This window comes from Microplitis mediator, chromosome 2 (genome assembly GCF_029852145.1).
Source record: "Microplitis mediator isolate UGA2020A chromosome 2, iyMicMedi2.1, whole genome shotgun sequence".
Classification (NCBI taxonomy): Eukaryota; Metazoa; Arthropoda; class Insecta; order Hymenoptera; family Braconidae; genus Microplitis; species Microplitis mediator.
In genome coordinates this window covers 19935017-19955900 of record NC_079970.1, presented here as the reverse complement: position 1 = coordinate 19955900, position 20884 = coordinate 19935017, and the positions used below count along the sequence as shown (strand labels likewise).

The following is a 20884-nucleotide window of genomic DNA, read 5'->3' as shown; positions in this document are numbered from 1 at the left end:
ACTGGGATTCCCATGCAAAAAATCCATATAGGAAGCAAAGTATCTGGATTTTTATGTAAAAATTGTACATGTAAGAAACTATGGGTTTTTGGAATCCCATATAGAGATTTCACGTAGGAAACTGCAGATACCTGGAATCCCATGCAAAAACTCTATATAGGAACCAAAGTATCTGAAGTTCTATTTAAAAATTTTACATGTAAGAAACTATGGGTATCTTTATCCCCATATAAGGATTTTGAGTAGTAAACTGTCAGAACCTGGATTCCCATACAAAAAATCCATGTAGGATCCAAAGTATCTAGATTTGTATGCAAAAATTTCACATGTAGGAAACTATGGGTATCTGGATCCCCATATAGAGATTTTGAGTAGTAAATTGTCAGTACCTGGATTCCTATACAAAAAATCTATATAGGAACCAAAGTATCTAGATTTCTATGTAAAAATTTTATATATATGGTAAACCATCTCCACATAGAAATATAAACTAGTTTCCCATATAGATTTTTGCATAGTTTAGATTTCCATGAGAATCCACGTAAGAATCTATGCTGGATTCCTATCAGAAATCATATGGGAAATAGAAATCCATCCGTAAACGTCATAAAAAAATCCAAGCTGTAGTCCCACGTAGATTTTTTTGATAGAAATAATTCGGGATGCAATTGCCGACTTCTAATTATAGTAAACTATTTTTCTCTACTTATAAATTTTTTTTATAATGACGGTCTTTTAAAAAAAAATTTTATCTATATTCTTAAAAAAATAAAAAATATTTCATGTGTCAAAATTTTAAATAATAAAAATGTTAAAGTGACTATTTTTTAGGGCCTATAAAAAATTGTATTGCGTCTTTAGAGTTTTAATTTTTTTTTAATAAATTAATTGACGGAATCAAATAAGCGGTTTAAAAAAATCACAAAAAATATTTTTATAGACTCCAATAAAATAAATCCTTATTTTTATTAATCTATTGAATAGATATTTACATTGAAATAATTAAAAATATATAATAGAATTTTTTAAGTATTTGAATAAAGTCTCAATTTAAAAGTTACGGTCTTTAAAAATTTTATTTTAAATAATAACGTATATAAATATATTGCAGAACGTACGTATTTGTGCCTTGGACAATGGGAAGAAAAAGGAGTAATGTACACATATACTAAACGTAATGATACCACGAACGATACTGTTGCAAATACTGAATGTTTCGTTGGTTTAATCGTTAATGACGACGAGATTTATATCAAAGAAGCCGGCAATCATTGTTTACGTAATATAGATCCAAGAACAGTAGGAATGCGGCTCTACAGAAAAGGTAATTCTTAATTACTAATTAATAACCAATCATCAATTATCGATCCGCAATAATTACGTGCCCGTGTAAAAAAAAGTCGTTCCAAAAAGATTCCAAAAAAGCCAGATATGTAGAACTTCAAGTGAATCTTATTTTTAACTTTTGAAATTTTGATAGTAAAAAAAAAAAGTTTTCTATGATTTTATATGAGCGAATTTTGATTAAAAAATGGATGTTTTTTGAAACGTATTTCCAAAATATATTTTTACTACTTTTTACCCTCGTTCCAAAAAAATTCCCATTAGAAATTAATAGTGCATATGAATAAAAAAACGTTCATAAAAAATTCAAAGTTACAGATTTTTGAATTTTTTGGAAACGAGGGTAAAATTTAGTAAAAATACGTTTTGAAAAATATGTTTCAAAAACTTAATTTTTTTACTCAAAACTCGGCTATATAAATTTTTTTTTTACTATCAAATTACAAAAGTTCCACTCGAAGTTCGGCAGTCTTACATGTCTACTCACAACATCTCTACTCAAGGGAAATGATTATAACTCTACTCATTTACTTCTTTGCTCAGCTACAACTCTACTTACGTATTTTAGCCTAACGATAAAATAGCAATTCTTTTTGAGTAGAGTTAAGCTTGCCCTGATAGGCACACTCTAAATCCAATTGCTTAGCAAGTTCTGCAGTGAAACACTTACGGCTAACTTAACGAAAAGTTTCTGGCAAGCCTTGGCTGGATAATACTTGCGTGCAAGTTGATTCAAATCTACTGCCGTCATCTGAATTTAATTTGACAGAAGAACTTGCCGTTAATTTGAAGTGAAACTTTCCATCAACTTAAGGGGATACGCCACCGGACCTCTTTCTCACACTCAGAAAAATAAACGGGACTGTCTCTGTGGCACTCGTAGAGTAAATGAGAATTTGAAAACAATTTTTCTCGGAGACGAATTAGAATTTTTGAAAATACGAAATTTCTAGCCCTTTGTTAAGGTTCTAAAAAAAGCTAAAGACTCTCTATTTTAGGTTTCCAGTGTTTGTCCGTGAATCAAATTGCATTGAAAATCAGTTACCGTTACCCCTTAACGTCATTGTCTGACAGTAACACTTGTAGTCAAATTGAATTCAAGTTTACAGACAATTTACTGTCAACTTAAAGGCAACTGCTTGCTCTCCAACACTTTCCTTTAAGTTACCTTAAGAATACGGCTGTAACTTGAAGTTAACTTACGGTTAAGGTGGCTATCAGGGTGAATGTAAAAGTAAATCAGTAGAGTTATAACCATTTCCCTCGAGTAGAAATGTTGAGCGTAGACATGTAACACTGCCATGTGTCTCAAATTTTGAGGTCCATACGTCGAACTTTTTTGGAATCTTTTTGGAACGAATTTTTTTTTTACACGAGTGAATACCTCAATATAAACTATTAAATTTAATATCAAATTTTTGATTCAATTATTCATTTTAAAGAAGTAATCGACCACACAATAAAAAATTTCAAATATTTTTGAATTGTGTTTTTCTATTAATTGTTTTCGAATTTGATATTTTTTTTATACTGACATAAACATAAAGTCTTTTTATTTATTTTATATTCTTATTTTTAGTTGACCAAACATATAATTGATCGCTTCATTTAATTTATTACTTCAGACTTAAATTTTTCATAAGAATTATTGAAGAAATTTAATTCTCATAATACTTGATTGGCAAATTTAAAATTAAATGTTTTGAGAATTTATTAGAACAATAAAAATATTTTATTTCCAGGACAATGCTACGGTAATTATCCCAGTCCAGCACCAACGCCAATAAGACCAAATCCACATGACCCAATAATGCGAATAACGACACATTCCATACCCGGTAACGCATTAGCGCCAACGAAAAAACCACCGACTGTAATTTCATCTTCAGCATCACAATTACCAATTCACTCATCTTTCAATATCTTTATCTGTCTGACAATTTATATTTTTTATATCAAACTATAAAAAAAAAATCATGAGTAAAGTCTGCAAATTGGACGTGATGTAGAAATACAAAGAAATATTTTATATTTGATATAAAATTTGTAGTATAAAAAATTGTAGAAATTTTTTTTTTAAGTTATATGATAGACGTACTATTATTAATATATTATTTAACATGTATGTAATTAAATTTTAATTTTAATTGTAATTTAAGTATTTAATTAACTGACTTTTTTTTTTTTTAATGTACAATGTATAGAATTAATCGAAAGATTGCATGGAAATCATGAGTCACTAATATATATTTTTATCTAACGGCAGCTTAATATGACAATGCGTCAATATATATATTTATATTATAAATTCACATTGCTTTTGTAATATAAAACTATTTTTTTACGATACCAGCATCGAAACTTAAGGTTTCAGTGTCTCTACAGTCAGTCAAAAGAAGCGAATTTCAATCCAATACCGCGAATTAATATCAGCAAGCGCGTAAATTGTGAATGCCTTCAATCACCGGGCAGAAACCAAGTTATTTCGTCCCGTGGGAACAAACAAAAAATGTTTCTGCTCACTGACTGAAGGCTTTCGCAATTTAAACTCTGATACGTCATTTATTTAATAGTAATTTCAGACCACTAATTTTATTTACATGACAGTTCTGACTGTGATTAAGTTTTACAAAAATTAGTGTCAATCATAAACAGTATTTATAGTTTCTGCTAATTATAAGTTGCAAATAACAATTAACGCTTACGCTAATAGTTGATGACACCATTCGTCTTAAATTAACGGGTTTCTGATTGGCTGCTGACACTGAAACTTTAAATTCCAATGCAGGTATCATGAAAAATCTAGTGTGTAACTCAGGATGAAATACCCAAGTAGCACACTTGCCCTGATAGCCAAGTTGGCCGCAAAAGGTGATAGATACTTTCTGAGAAAGTTGGTGGCAAAAGTTGGAAATCCGATAAGTTGACGGTCACTTTCTGAAAAATTGGTGGCAAAAGTTGGCGGTAACTTGTAGCCAAAAGTTGCAAAAGCTAGAATTGTCGACAACTTGTTGTCAAGTTGGTCGCAAACTAATGAATACCAACTTTTTGACGAGCAACTCGTGCTATCAGGGTGCCTTTGTAACATCTATAAGATATAAGTTTTTAGGCTGTTTTTTGACGTATAAATAAGGCACCAACATATTGACAAAACGATCAGAAATTTATGTCACCGAAAAAATTTCTACTTAAAAAACTTGATACAAGTGACGACAAAAAGTAAATTACAAATAATGGTAAATAAGTCAAAGAAAAACAACACAAATTTTTTCAGTCCCCGGAACCAAAATTCGCATGTCGTATTTGTACCAAAAAAGGTGACTGAGTCAAAAAAAAAATTTGTCATCCTTTTAAAAGACATCTTAAAGTTGTCTCTGTGCTACTTGGGCACGATTTCAGACTGCGGTTGTCAGAACTTCACCCTGGTCTGAAATCGTGTTTCATCTCTTGTCACACAATGTTCTATTTTAAATTAATTAAATATATAATTAATTATTCACACAGAACTTAATAGTTCACTAAATATATCAAGAGCAATAAATACTTTAAGAGAAACAGACTAAGAAATAAAAATTTATAAATAAATAACAACTGCCTTGTTACGATACTTAATATCTAAGTACATGTAAATAGATTTTATTGTAATTAACTTGTTATTATATTTTATTTTGTAAAAAAATAAAATATATTGTGATTGTATGAATAATTTTTGTGTGCGCGAGTGAATAAAATGAATATATATGAGAGTATCAAATATATTAGTGTTATTTGCTTTGCCAGGTGCATTTTTATATTGTAATTATAATTATATATAAAATAAAAATAAGTAATGATACAATAAATATAAACAACAAGAGTTTTTTCGTTTGTACATTCCATTTATTAACATGAAAGACAAAATATTTCAATAAAAAAAGTTATAAATATAACAAAATATATGTAAAGATTAAGATTAAGACAAAGATAATTAAACTCATTATTACATAGTAATTATTGGTAAGATATTTTAACATATCGTAAAGTCTTTTGATCATTATTAATAACTTATTTTAATTAATTAATTGAATTTTATTTTTTATCTCTGAGTAATTCATCAATTGTTCAACAACTGGCTCTTTAAGCATCCAATCGGTATTAAAAATATATACATAAATATATTTTTTTTTTTATTTGAAAAATTGATCTTTCACGGCGTGCTGTTTTATTTTGTCGGCATCGGCTTGATGTACTATATTAATATAAAAATTACGGGAACGTGCGTCTTTCATTAATGCATTCCACGTTTCATCTTTCTGTAAAATAAAAAATTAAAAAATTAATTATTTTATAAATTTTTTTATAATTTTCAATGATAGAATTTTAAATATTTCTGTATTTTAAATACTGGTAATTGTTACTGTGTGCATTCGGAAATGCTGCAGTTCTAGCTCTCGCTTTATAGCAACACTTGGCTAGAGTTAGAGCTGGAGCATTTCCGAATGCACTCACTAATTGCAATACCGCGTAATTTGAAATTATAATACTGCGTAACAGGGGTTATCAAATATTTTTGGCTGAGTTTTTTTCGCAAACAAAATCTCTAAATCGAAAATATAGACTGTACATCGATGCACTACTGTCTAATCTAGCGAAGTGCGCTTCAATTATTTGAACTCGGCCAAAGTTTCCATTTAGTGCACAAGTGCAACAAAGATAGTACCGTTCGTGGACTTGAGTGTAACAAAAAGATAAGTGCGAACCCCTGGTAAGGTAAGAGACCCAGTAGCCGATCAGGGAACTAGTACCTGATCACTCATGTATTTGTATATTTATATTTAGTAAAATTTAGTAAATATAAATATACAAAAAATCGAGTTTTTCATTTTCAGGCGAGTATAGAGCATAGCCTCAGCGCTTCGCGCTCAAGGCATGCAATACATGGAGTGATTGGGTACTGGGTCTTTTTACCTTAACTACAAAAGGTTCAATTTTATAGGAACAAGAAAACATTACAAAGTGTAGATTATCCATAGTGACACTCAAGTTACGCGGCATTATATTTTAAAAGTAAAAAAAAGTCTTGGAAAAAGAAAAAAACTCATTATTGATATTTTTGTAATCACGCGGTTCTGTAATTTTAAATTACGCGGTATTGCAATTTTGAATTACGCGGTATTGCAGTATCACTAACGTAATTTTATTATTTTTTTAATTAAAGAAAACATTAAGATCAAATATTTAAAATAAAAATATTAAACTTTGATAATAATTGAGAATATGACAAGAAACTCTTAATAAATTTTTTTGTTTGTTCAAATTAAGTCTAATTATTTTAATTCTCAAGAATATTTAACCGGAAGTGAGTGTGATTAATTTAAATTAATTCAATGAAATATAAATTTAAAGTAATCACGCTCCCAAATACCTAGAAATTATTATTATTATTTATAGTTACGCAATTTACAATTCGTAAAATATCAAAAATGAACTGCGAGAAAAAAAATTTTTATAACAAGAGAATATTTATGATCCTGAAGTTAGCAGACGGTTAAAAATTTTCGAATTTTTTTTCAACGACTTAATTTAAAAAAAAAAAATAAAAATACGCACATGTAGAAAACTTAATAAACTATAGGTGCAATTTTTTCAAATATTTTTTTTTTATAATTTAGCCTTTTTAAAAAAAATCCAAAAATTATCAGACGTCGGCTAACTTCAGTATCATGAATATTTATCAATTAAAGAATTTATTTTCTTGTTAATTATTAGTAAAATATTTTTTTGTCTCAAAACTTAGTCGATTTTATTAAAAATTTTTTTTTTTAATATTTAATTTCATTCCTAATATTTCTTTTTTTCGAACAAAAACTAAACGCAAAATATATTGAGAAAAAATATCGAGCCTCGTTATTAAAAATAAATATTTAAAACTTACTTCAAACGTTTTAAAATTTCCACACAGAAACAGCGTGTTCTTGGCACGTGTCAAAGCGACACACAGTCGTTGTCTATCAGATAAAAATCCAATTCCATTACTCCTGACACACGACATAATAATTATTTCTCTTTCCTGCCCTTGGAAACCGTCGACAGTATTGACTTCTGTCACTATTTTATGTTTAATAACATCAGGTACACTAGCAAATCTGAAAACAAAAAAATATTATCAATAAAAATATTAAATTAAAAATCATAAATAAAATAAAATAATAAAATAAATAAATACCTATCAGCCAATTTAATAGATATCAATTTACGTTGGTCTTGATACGGCGTAATAACACCAATTCTAATCACTCCTTCTACATTTTCCAAGTCGGTGCATGTCGCCATAGTGTGTATGAGGTTTACTACAAATGTAGCTTCGTCTGAATTAGAGTAGGCATTATTGTCCTGAACAGACGTAAGATTGAACACTTTGTAACTGAAGTAAGGCCAGGGGACTAGCTTGGAGGATGTTTTCAGTTGATTATTATAGAAAAATCTATTCGGCCAATACACTATCGGATGGTTCATCCGGTACTGAGTGTCCAGTGATATCACCGGATTGTTGAGGTCGCCTTCAAACCGTTCGTATATACGAGAAAACAATGACTTGTCATACTTAAGGTCCTTGGCTTTGCTGGACAGCACAGTAGCCGGAAGTTGCTGTGGATCTCCAACGAGTACCAGTTTGACAACTCCAAGCATCAGGGGTATCAGTGCCTCTGGCTCACAACACTGAGTTGCTTCGTCTACAATACAGATACTTATCTTCTTATCATCGCTTCTTTTACCAAACGTCGACTCCATCAGAGTTGTGTAGCAGGATGACAAAGTGCAAGTTATAACATCCGCAGTGGCCAGCAATTTTTTTTCTTGGTGGTACTGCTTTTCATTATTTTTCTGACGGATTTGCTTGCAGTTTTCTAGCAGACCGATCTGCGTGATATAGTCGTCATATTTCTTCTTCAATTTAATCCGCTCACCCTCTGGAATATTTTCAGCGCTCTCTAGTGTTGCCTTTAATCGCACGATCTCGGTGTTGAGTCTCGACTTCTCTATTTCCCCACTGGTGTCACCCGGGGCTTTGCTCAGCGAGCGACTGGCCAACTCACTGATGGAAATGTCATGGACACGTGGGTGCATTGACTTTGCGTTGCCGACGCGCACCATTTTGAACGGCTCATGGGACTTGTCAGCTTTGAATTTAGCTCTGACGTCCATCAACCGAAGTGTTATTTCATCAATCGCAGCATTGGACGGCGCGCATACGAGTATCCGTCGACGGTCGTTGTTCTTGTATCTGTTTTTCCCGTACATTATTTCCGTTACTATGTTGACAATCACTCGAGACTTACCAGTACCAGGGGGACCTTCGACTAAACAAATTTTCGGAGTTCGTTCAAGTACTGCACTGGTGATAGACATCACAGCTTCTGCCTGCTTGTCATTAAGATTGTCACCAGTAGCAAATTTGCAATCCTTGTCGAACACTTTTTTAATCGCGTAGACTTCTTTCTCCGCATCCGGCTGAATTATTGGGTAGAAAAGTGGACTCGATGACAAAAATTGCACAGCTTGGACTGAGCGCATGCTAGGCCGCATAAAAAACATCGTCCGCAATCTTTGTGGTCTGCTAAATTTAATATTCAGAGGCAGAGATTTCGTTATCATCGTAAATGTCATTAGAGCAAAGGCATTTGGAACGGTCCCGTTCAAGCAGCGGTTGTAGGGTGGAGTCGATGGTGTCAGTACAGTCTTGTGAAAGTCTTTTACGTAAGCAAAGATGGTCTGGAATTGGATGGTTCTATCGCCGGTGACGATTGCGAGCTCAAGCATCACCAGATCATCGACATTTGGATGGATCTTCTTGTCAATCTGGAATTTATCACGAAGAATGTCGACGGTAAATATCGTAATCGTGTTGTTTGTCGAACGTATTGGGGTCTGAGTGATTGAATTCTCTCCAATGGCTCCAAACATCAAGGAACGTTTCTTCTTGTACTCTTTGTCGTTGCTGTCTTTTACGATTCCCGCCCACATCTCCAGCAACATCAGCGCTGACATGATGCTGTAGTAGTCAGTGTAATTTGCGTACCAAGACAGATGGGGCATCTGTCCGTCTTCAACAATCGGCAGATTTTTCTGCGCCTTTTGGTCGAACTTGGCAGGGTCCAGCCAAAGTGGATTCCAGTCGAAGACCCGCAGTAAAAATTGATCGGGAGTCGGAGCTGATATTCTTTTTGGTGCTGGAATTCCATTTGTGTTCATTATGTTGTTGTGCCTCAGAGTGAGAACATTGCAGTGATTTTTCATCGTTGAAACCAGCGTAGGTGGTACTGGTAGCACTTTTGGAGTTGCGTGAGTCGACAAATTCGGTAGGTAATTAGATGGATCACCTGGTAGTGTTTTTTCTATTGGTTTCGGCATCGAAGCGTCTTTCTGAATGCATTTTCTGACTAATTTATTACCAGGTAATATTTGAAAGTAGTAAATTTTTGGTTTTGCATTTGAGAATGATATTTTTTTTCTTGTTTTTACTGATTGTTGATTAAAATTATTATTTGGCACATAATTATTTAGTAATTCAATGTTTGGTATTTTTTTCAAAATACCGCGAATTGGTTTTACTACTGAACCTCCCGATAGCCTCCTCCGCATATTGTTATTATTATTATTATTATTATTATTATTATTATTAATATTATTATTATTAGCAACTGAATTTGATGGAAGTACTGCAGTAGCAATGAGAGTCGGTATTGAATAACTACGAGACTTTGAATTGTTATCAAGACGAGAGCTCGTAGTTGGTATTGAATAACTACGAGAATTTGAATTATGATCAAGACGAGAGCTCGTACTTGGCTGATTATAATCCAAGTCATTATCAGAAGCGTAATCCATGAAAGTATCTTCAATATCCATGTCAATGTCCGTATTGTTACCAGTGATATTGTCAATATCGAAGCCATTATCGTCATCATCATCATCTTGGTCTGCGGGCGGCGGAGGCTCAGCGTATCCAGGACAGGAACGAGTTGATATCACATCAAAGAGATCATCAACAGCAGTTGGATTAGTATTTATATGGTTTGTTTTTATGACTTCAGCATGCAAGTCAAAAACTGGGCCATTGTTAATACTAGTCGATGTTGTTTCAGCTTCGGATTCACCATTTTGGGTGGTGTCAAGATCCGCTCCTTCGGGAATGAGAAACAATCCGCGATTCTTAGACACTTTAGCTCGAGGTTTGTTAATTCTTTTGGTAGTCGCGTTATTTTCGTTGGACTTCCGTTGCTCTTCGGCCAACTGCTTCAGTCGCTCACGGCGATCATGGATCAATTCTTCCTTGCTCTTTTTAGATGCAGCTTTAGAAAGAGCTTTCGCACAGCCACGTATTTCGTGAGCGCGTAATTTATTTCTCAGACGAAGTTTCTGCTCTTCCATGGGATCATTGGATTTGGATGAATTTGGCAGCTTCTTACATTTTGAGAAGAGAGCTGAGTCGTAGTCTTCTTCCTGGTTGTCTGAATCGTTTGGCGTGAGTGTGCCATTGGTAGCTCCGTTGGTGGCTTCCGCGTTGCTGGTCGAAGCCACTGCACTAGCACTAAGTATCGCGCTGACTCCATGTCGTCCGTTGCGAGTGAATATCGGCGGTTCAATGGTTTGAATTTTCTTTTCCTTCTTAGAAGAAATGGAAACTCTTCTTCCCTTTATCGGAACATCAGTTTTAGCTTCAGTTGTTTTTGAAGAATCAGCAGTCGGTACTTCTGGTGACAAAGCCGCTACCACAAGGAGAGAATCACCTGACATAGACAATCTTCGTATCTGTTCCTCATCAATCGGCGCCTCTTGGGGGATTTTCTTCTTCTTGATCTTCTTCCTCTTCAAATCCTCTTCGCTGCCTCTGTCGCCAGCTACGAGAGCTTCTTCAAACAGTGGACGAGTTGAATCTGTGGACTTCCGTGAAGTAGATTCTTCGCTACTTCGTCTATCATTTTTCACAATTGGTTTAGCTTTTTCTTTTTCTCTCTCTTTATCCTTACATTTATTCTTCTCTTTATTCTTTTCTTTTTCTTTCTCCTTTTCCTTATTCTTAACTTTCTCCTTATCTCTCACGTCTTCTTGAATACTTTTCAATTTTTTTTGGCCGCTTTTGTCTTTACGTTCTTCCTTTCCTTCTTTGTCATACCGCTTCATACCCACGGCTACCGTATCAGACGAATCCGAAGACAGTTCATCAGCAGCGTGACAACTAAATGAAGTAGACGCAATGGGTTCACTGTCTTTTACTTTCTTGATAACTTTCCGTTGAATGTGGCCATGTTTCTCAGGTACTTTAGCGCTTTTATTAACTTTCGTCGTCGCATTTGACGGTCCAGGTGGCGATTTAACCGCTTCCATGTAGATAGACTTCACTAAAGGAGTTTTCACTTCAATATTACTTCGAATCACGATATCTTTCTTCTTCTTCTTAACCTCGGATTCTTGTTTTATGCGATACTGTTTGTAAACTACGTCGAATTTTTCTAAAGATTCTCGGAAACCATAAACGTCAAGAGATTTATTCGCAGCATTGACTTCACTGTTACTTTTATCTGATTTCTTATTTTTGGACTTATCCTTAGGCTTCTTATCATTTTCTTTTAATTTCTCATCAACGTCCATTTTAGTTTCATCTTTACCTTTAGCTTGAGCTTTAGCTTTTCGCTTCTCTTTCTTCTTTTCTTTCTTGGTCTTTTTGGCAGCATGATCTTTCTTCTTTAGTTCTTCTGGTTTTTCTAGTTCTTCTTTAGCAGAACCAGCAACTGCAGCATCAGCAACCAGCTCAGCAGCATTTTGCTTCACAGCTTCATCATCATCAGCAATCAGAGCAGTATCTTGAGCAGTTACTTCCGCTGACATTTCAAAATCTTCAGTTTCCATCAAAAAGTCATCTTTGTTCAGTTCATCGAGCAACCCATTGACGTCATCGTCGTTATCAAAGTCATCAATGGGCTCGGTCACTAAATCTGGTTCTTCTTTTATGCACTGACTCTCCAACTGACTTCCCGACAACTTCAAGAACCAGGGATTAGTTTCAGTGTTATACTCATCATCATCATCGGACAGTACAATCACAGGATATTCAGTTTCTTCTTCAACGTCATCGGCTTCCTCATGGTTGTTGTAGTAACCAATTTCATCAGAACCAAGATCGCATTCTTCTTTGATAATTGATGATACTGACTTGTCTTCAACAGCGTTATCATTATTGCCATCGCCATTGTCATTAGCATCAGGATCATCAAATAATTGAGAAGCTGGAAAAACGACCTCGTCTTCGTCGTCTATTACAATTACGTCAATCGATTTATCGAATATCATTGGCTTGGACTCTTGTTTCGTCACAATTAATTCAGTTGATGATTTCCCTGAATTTTTGGGACTCGTAGTTGGCGAATCACTGAACATATCCGCGTCATTTGAATTTGTGTCGTCGTTAATTGGTCCATTGGATGTTAATTTATCAGGAACTTTGTCAGTAGAAGCGCTAGATGGACCATTAACTGCAGCCTTTAAGATCGCTTCTTGGGCTGCGATGTCCTTAGAATTTAATCCGTTTGCAATGAGACTTTCATTGACAGCTAAAGTTATATCCTCAGGGATATCTAATTCGTATTTAATCAAATTCTTTGCTTGGACCAGATGATCATTATTATTGTCGGCGGTATCATTGACTGAAGGAACTGAAGCTGGTGGCTGGTCAGTAGGTGGCTCTGGTTCCTGCTTCACCCTTACTGGACTAGCATCAATCATCACACAGTCATCTGAAATTTAAAATATATTTATTTATTAATTTACTTAAATAAAATAATTTAGTTTACAACAATAAGTCGTACCTGTGAGATCGATTACTTCAGTTCTGGCCATTTTAGATGGTACTGGAGATTCCCCGTTTAATTTTCTTTTCTGTCCCAATTCGTCTTTAGTGACATTTTCATCGTTGAATTTTTTTGCTTGTTTAAGACTCTGAAGAAACAAAAAAATAAATAAAATTAATAATTATCTTCCATTAGATGTTTTTATCGTTAACGAAAAAAATTTATTTTTTTATTTAACTTGTCATCACTTTGCAAATAACAATTTTAACGAGGAAATTTAATTTTTTTAACTTTAGTAGCCAAGTTGACGTCAATTTACTTTGACTTGTTGCCAGGCGAGTGCAGTAAATTGACGTTAATTTGGAGGAAACTTTTTGTGTCAGCTTGACGATTGTGGCAGTATATTGACGCTAACTTTCTGGGAAAGTTGACATCAAGTCATAGCCAACAATTACAAAATATAAAGTTGCCGTCGATTTGATCACAACTGACACAAATTTCCTGACGAGAAACTCAAGCAATCAGAGAAATTGTCTCTAATAAACCTATGAGATGATAAATTGTTTTTCATTGTGATCCGGACCATTAAAATTGTCAATTTTTGAAAAAACAATTAAAAGCTCTGGTTACAGTTTTGAATTTAATTTTGTTAAGAAAGTGAATGTAATAAAAATTATAATATTAATATTAATCAACTTACCAGTTCTTTAAGTCGATAAACATATGGCCGATCAGCATCCAAGTTCTCAGTTTTATCACATGAAAGTCCGAGAATATCATCAACAGCAACGTTGTGGAATTCACTGGCTACAATTCTGCGACCATTGATATACGTGCCATTGGAACTCTATAAAAGAAAAAAAATAATACAATTATTTAGATCTCGGTGTCTCATATCCATTACAATTAATTAAATAACAAATCACAGTTTTATTAGATAAATATTTTCTTGTTATTATTTTATGTTTGTTTTTAATTTTTGTACAACGTTTTTATACAATTATTTAGTTTTAAAAAAAAAACTGACTTGATGATTTCGATTTACTTTTGAATCTTGAAATTTAAAAAATTGGCGAATAGTAAACTGGGTAATCACGTAACTGTAATCTATCTGTTATATTTATAATCTAAAAGTATATTTTTCTTAATTATTGTCCTTCTCTCTTTACTTAAAATGTGACTTGTAAATATTTATATGTTGCCATTGGGCCCAGTTGTTTTCTTAATTCAAAATTCAAATAAATAAATAAAAAACTTTTTATAAATTTAAATTTTAAATGGAGTATTTGTTTTTCTGAGAAAGTCATTGAGTATGCTCTAGATATCATAAATTTATAGACAAAAATATCAGTTAATTTTATAAAAATTTTTTTTGATTAAAATGTCATTTTTATTTCATTAATGAAAATTAGTGACAGAATCAATTCTTTCAAACATAATTTTTTGAATTTGAATTTAGTTTCTTTAAATGAAAACATCTTTATCATTATGCTGCCATGCTAAGTACAAAAGTGATATTTTGTATGAAAATACTGTGTAAAAAAAAAAATTAATTAAATATTGACTAAAATACTTTTATTAAGACGCAAAAAATAAAATGAATATTTAAAAAATTAATCAGCTAATTAAATTAAATATGAGTTCTCGCTATCATCCAAAATAAATACAAGTGTCTTGAAGAGATTCAATTTAATTATTATGTAAGTGGGTCAGAAAAAAATGCGACTGACCGTAAAAAATAACCCACTACTAAATAAAAAATAAATAAAACTTACGTTGAGGTCCCAAACTTGGAAAAGATTCTCAGCGATCATAAACAGACAGTGTTTTCTCGATATTGAAGGACTCATTAGCATGACATCATTGGTCCTTTCTCGTCCACAGGTATACTAAAAAAATATTCCAATAATTAGTACATATGTAATTACCTAATTGCTAAGTCATGAATTGAATTAATTATTTAAGTTTATGTCAACAATAAGTAACTGAACAATTGAAAATATTTGAAAATAATAAGAGAAATTATACGTAGTAAATATTTTTAACTTACCCCTTTAGATTCCGGCAGCGGAATTGGGTCTGTAGAACCCAAGGGTTCAAGATAAAAACCTCCCATGATTACTGTAACATAAATAAAAGATCGAACTAAAAAAAGACAATTGAAAATCACGGCACAATGTCTTTGATGTTGTCTCTTGTCGACTACATTTAATTTATTTATTATTGTTTTGCGTACACGCTTGTCAATGATATGGTTTATACTGACTTTTGTTAGATTTTTTAGAAGATAATGAAGTAAATATAGAAAGGAAACCAAATCATTGAAATTTTGTAGATTCCTTCTTTACCAGCAATCGATAAAAACGATTGTTTGTATTTGTTGTATTATTCGAATATTTTATTATTAAAAAAAAATTTAATCATCTTTGTTTAAATTGTTTCAATTATCAAGTAATTTTCTTTTTGGTTTCATTTCATTTTTCCTTAAATTTATTTAACTAACGTTTGAATTTCCCGCGGAATAAAAATTTTTAAATAACACGAGTGAATACGGAAACAGCCGGAAGTTAAGCGCGTATTTTTGAATTTTGAATAATAAAATTAATTTTTGTAAGTTAATTTTTAAATTTTTACATATATAATTAATGAATTTAAAAAATGTATGTCAGCAAATAATTAACAATAATCGAGATATTTTATGTGATTAATTATGATTCTGAAGTTAAAAGAAAATAAAAAATTTTTGAATTTTTCTTTTTTTAACAAATAAATGAGAAAAAAAAAAACTAAAAATATGCACGTGTAGAAAATTTAAAAAACTTGTAGTGCAATTTTTAAAAATATTTTTTTTTTATAATTCATCGTGTTTAAAAAATTCAAAAATTATTAGACGTCGGCTAACTTGAGTATCATAATTTCATTTAGTGTTTCTTACTCGGATAATATTTTCTAATTACCGCAAAAATTTATTAAAAAGCGTTAATTTTATTTATTCAATTCTTTGAAAAATGTCAATTGTACTTACGGTTTTATAAAAACATTTTTTTAACGTTGTGCAGAATTATTCAAACAAATTTGACAATAATTTAATTTAAATTAAATAATAAAAAAATTTTATACCGCACGTTTAATTAATTTTACTATCAGTAATTTGTACTGGCACGTAACTACTCAATAAAAAAATTTTTATACCGCACGTTTAATTAATTTTACTATCAGTAATTTTGTACTCGCACGTAACTACTCAATAAAAAAATAAAATGTAATTTGAAGTACATGCGACTCTTGGCGCTAAAAACAACAAACTAATTCGAATTCGACGTTCATATTTGAAGCAATTTTTATTTTTTCAGAGACTGAGAAACATTAAAAGTCAGTAGGGGTTGCTACAGGGCTTCAAAGATAGTGATTGGTGGAAGAATTAGTGAAGTATAAGTAGAGGGGGTGAGTGAAACAAGAGAAGACGGGTAAGGTGGTGCCTAGAATTGTTTGTGTTCCGCTCAAAACGATTTAAAAAAAAAAAAAAATTTACAAAATGTGTTTTGATCATAAAAAAATATTTAAAAAATACTTTAAAAACTTTTGAAAATTACAATATGAATAAATGGGTAAATATACTCAGGTATCTAAAGTGATAAAGAGATTAAATAAGTACAAAGGGAAAATATTTGAAAATTGAAAACATATTTTGTGAATGTATATAAATATTTATATTGAGTTTAGATAAATAACTATATTATAAGTATTTTTAAATTTTTGTACCCGAGAGCATTTGGTAGGGATGCAAAGAGCTTGGCACGCTTAGCTCATATTAAGGTTGTGTTTTGGGAATTTTATTTTTATAATACGATATACTTTCTAGCCGCTGGAGACTGTATATTAGTCAAGAGCGGGGGGTCTTTGCGTTCGAGCCTGGGGCTTTTGTCAGTGGCTACGACGACGCGTGTGAAGAGAAACATGTGGAAATAGAGAAGAGAAGAAGAGGACTGGGAAAAATTGAAGTAATGGAGAACAGATGGAGAAGAGAAATACAAACTGAAAGAACAGCTGAGATAAAATTAAGTAGTGATACTAAGAGAGAACCGACGCTGTTACAAGTGTATTTTTTTTTTAATTTGAAAACTACTAAATAATTTACGATTATTTTAAATACGCAAAAAGAATTGAATGATTTTAAAAAATTACATTTTGAAATTAATGAATCCTTAAGTGAACGTTAAAAAATTTTAAGTGATATTTTTAAGTTATAATAGTGACCAATGTGTAAAAATTAATTTGAATTATTTGTTGAAAAATTTAAATTTTAAGAATTGAAAAAAATAAAAATTTATGTAAAAGCAGCAAAAAACTGACAATTTTTATATTGATAAATAAAAAAATTTAATATCAATAGAATGCATTTTAAAAAAATGCATACAAAAGATTTTTTAAATTCTTCGTATGCATTTTTTTATGAATTTATTCTATTAATCTGTAATTTGATTAAAAATACTAAAAAATTAACGTCAGCCTTTTTTCCAATATGATTTGAATATTTAATAAAAATTTGGAAAGAAAAAAAAAGAAAGAAAATAGTAGAGAAGTAAATAGTATAAATATTTAATTACAGAATGATTGAAAAAATGTAAATATTAATTTAAAAATTATTTGAAAACTTGATTATAACTAAAGAGTAATTGATCTGATTAATTTCAGTTTAAATATTTGAAAAAAAAATGAAAAATGTATACAGTAAAAAAATTATTCTGAAGTTAGTAGACAATTAAAAATTTTCAGTTTTTTTTCAACAATTCAATTATAAAAAAAAAAAAAAATAAAAATATACACATGTAGAAATTTAAAAAAACTACAGGTACATTTTAAAAAATATTTTTTTTTATAATTTGTAGTTTTAAAAAAAATTCAAAAAATATTAGACGTCGGCTAACCTCAGTATCATAAAAAAAATATATAAATAATTCAAAATACAAGTTCAATCATTCAATAAATAAATAAATAATTTAATAAATAAAAAAAAATTTCTCACCAAAAATGATCAGCTTCTTCAATCGATGTTCTATGAGGTTGAATTCACACGCAAACACAACAACTGAAGTAAGTATCGCGCAGTTTCAAAAAATCTTATCAACTGCGCAACACAATACGTAAAATCAGAGTCGTGTTTGTATGTATCAGCGTCGATGATCACTTCCTTCAGATATAGTATCAGTAGCACAGTCGCAGCAAGACCACGACGCGCACACGTCTACAACTCTGATAGAAGTGCTATGATTAGTTCAGTTTCCTGGGGTTTTTATACACCAAATCCGTGGGAAAGATTCAGTGGTGGGAATTTGTTTAAAAAAATTCCCACCACTGGTCCTCTCCCCCATGAGCAGCAAACCCGATGTCTAATGTTTAAAAATTCTTATCTTGGTCTATGAGTAATCCAACCTTGGTTCAAGACCTAAGCCATCTAATCGCCTACGTTTTGACGGCATCGATGGTATCCCATACAAAAAAAAAAAAAACATGAAAATGCTTTTAAGAAAACAAGTTTAGTACATTAGTAATTCTTAGAATAAATTCTTCTTATTATTATTATTATTATTAGGTGAATCGTCGCTTGTTTGTTAAGCTGACGTCATATTTTTTTTTATTTTCAGGCCCTTAAGAGAAATCGACTCATATATATACATATTTGTCCTTGGCATCATAGGTATTTTCATATTTAATTATTATTATTATTTTTAATAATAATAATAGTAGTATAGAATTATACTAAAAATAAGAAAACATTTATATATTTATATTTCATATGGATTTTATCAGCTAAATTGATATTTATTTAAAAATTTAAATTGAAAATTAAAACGGATGTTATAAATTATTATTATTATTGTTATTAAGAACTATCTTTTAAATTTTTAAATAATATAACTATGAACTTTCAACTCATGGTGAAGATGCTATACACATATTCATATATATATTGAGTGTAAATGTATCAGACATAAGACAATTTTTAAATTACACATAAGACAATTAAATAATTAAAATAATAAACTTTAAAAAAATGCATTTACTCATTTTTGAATTTTCTAAACGTGCATTTTTTATTTTTATTTTATAAATATTTTATTTCATTATTTCAAAGTTTTAAAAATTGTCAGATGTCCACTAACTTTACTGTCATTTGTATATATATATACATATATATAGATGTATCAGTAGAAAAGAAACTACTACTAATATAAAGCTAGCGAGTACTGTATGAAAAAAAAAGTGAAGGGACCAAGATGGTCCTAAGCCTGGAGAATCATCAAGTTTCTCTTACTGCGAGAAAGAATAGTTTTTAAATATTTTTTTCTCTCTTTATCTGGATAAATTTGTGTGCCTAAGGGTTTATTATTTTTCTAGGAAAAATGAAAATTTTATTTGTAGTTCTTTTTTTTTTAAGCCGACAAAGCTTATACATTTATTTGGAATAATACTGAAGTTAGCCGACGTCTTATAATTTTGGGATTTTTAAAAATTATAAATTATAAAAAAAAAAATTGCATTTATAGTTTTTTTAATTTTCTACATGTGCATATTTTTAGTTTTTCTTTTTAAATTTCTTTGTTGAAAAAAACAACTGAAAAATTGTTTATTGTCTACTAACTTCAGGTTCACTTATTTGGCGCCATAAGTCGCGTCTGGATCGGCATCTTGGCTGTAAAGAACAAAGGGTAGTTGGTATGCTAAGGAATTCTAGTTAAAAAAAAAAGTGAAACTTGTGACAATGTTCATAATTTTGAACCATAAAGCCAATGTCCAGCGTTCAGTTTTTTGTGTATTTCCTGTGAGAAAAAAATTATGAGTGAATGTAGCAGATATGAGACAAATTTTAAATTACAAATAAACGAATTAAACAATTAAAAATGTAAGAATAAAAAAAATGCACATACTGATTTTTAAATTCTATAAATGCGCATTTTTTTATTTTATTCGATTTAAATTTAATTCATTTATTTCAAAATTTTTTAAATTGACAATTGTCAGCTACTTTCACAGTCATGCGAAAATTTATTATGAGCGTGAATGTAGCAGACATGAGACAGTTAATAAATTTTAAATAAATAAATTAGAATCATGAAATTTAAAAAATGTACATACTTACTTTTAATTTATCTAAATACGCATTTTTTAATTTTTATTTTACTTACATTTTATTTTTTTATTCTAAAATTTAAAAAATTGACAATTGTCGACATTCATACTTATTAATTTATTAAATATATCATTTGTTTTTTATTTTTAGAATGGAGGAAAAAAAATATAATATATATATATACTTAAATATAAAGAATTAAATTTGTCTTGTGACCAGAACATAGGGAGAGAAAAATATCAGATGAAAATAAAAACGTTAATTTGAATTTTACTAACATATGTAAGTATTGGTGTGAAACATATTATTCTATTATACATCATATATAATATATAAATACTGACTGTTTATATACTCATATGAATCATGATTTCGAACGGAACAAAATTAAGTCTTTATCAAATAACACATTTCTTTATTATTAAGACATTTCTTATTTTATATAACAGCTGTTACACTCAATTTAAAATTAAATATTTACTTAAAACTACAAATAGATATACCTTAGAGTTCGTATATAAATCAAAACGAATATAATATATCAACTCGAAGTTTATAAAATATGAACGTATTTTTTCTT

General features: G+C 30.6%; 2 protein-coding genes and 1 long non-coding RNA gene across 4 annotated transcripts in view; 2 read left to right on the top strand and 1 right to left on the bottom strand.

Moving 5' to 3' along the window:
• Positions 1 to 5187, top strand: part of LOC130663336 (uncharacterized) — a 45702-nt gene extending 40515 nt beyond the window's left edge. The window contains exons 11-12 of the mRNA XM_057462508.1: positions 1112 to 1324; positions 3087 to 5187. Coding sequence (XP_057318491.1) covers positions 1112 to 1324; positions 3087 to 3310 — 437 coding nt within the window. The 3' untranslated portion in view covers positions 3311 to 5187. The remainder of the gene's footprint in view (positions 1 to 1111; positions 1325 to 3086) is intronic.
• Positions 5188 to 5213: 26 nt separating this feature from the next.
• Positions 5214 to 18444, bottom strand: LOC130663329 (uncharacterized). The gene is made up of 8 exons (XM_057462497.1): positions 18199 to 18444; positions 15223 to 15293; positions 14948 to 15061; positions 13873 to 14019; positions 13191 to 13320; positions 7550 to 13118; positions 7259 to 7469; positions 5214 to 5636 (listed from the first exon to the last, which is right to left on the bottom strand). The coding sequence occupies exons 2-8, from the start codon at positions 15286 to 15288 to the stop codon at positions 5511 to 5513; spliced, it is 6363 nt and encodes a 2120-aa protein (XP_057318480.1). The 5' UTR covers positions 15289 to 15293; positions 18199 to 18444; the 3' UTR covers positions 5214 to 5510.
• LOC130663339 (uncharacterized) overlaps positions 17712 to 20884 on the top strand; it is a 92295-nt gene continuing 89122 nt past the window's right edge. For both annotated transcript variants that reach the window (XR_008989179.1, XR_008989178.1), the window contains exons 1-3: positions 17712 to 17796; positions 19821 to 20076; positions 20455 to 20586. This is a non-coding gene — a long non-coding RNA (uncharacterized LOC130663339). The remainder of the gene's footprint in view (positions 17797 to 19820; positions 20077 to 20454; positions 20587 to 20884) is intronic.

Excerpts from the sequence above, each read along its gene's own strand:
- LOC130663329 (XM_057462497.1), bottom strand. The coding sequence starts at position 15,288 with ATGGGAGGTTTTTATCTTGAACCCTTGGGTTCTACAGACCCAATTCCG. Across the intron at positions 13,321-13,872 it reads TTTATCGACTTAAAGAACTG|AGTCTTAAACAAGCAAAAAA; the intron begins GTAAGTTGATTA and ends TTGTTTCTTCAG. Across the intron at positions 5,637-7,258 it reads GAAATTTTAAAACGTTTGAA|AAAGATGAAACGTGGAATGC; the intron begins GTAAGTTTTAAA and ends TTTATTTTACAG.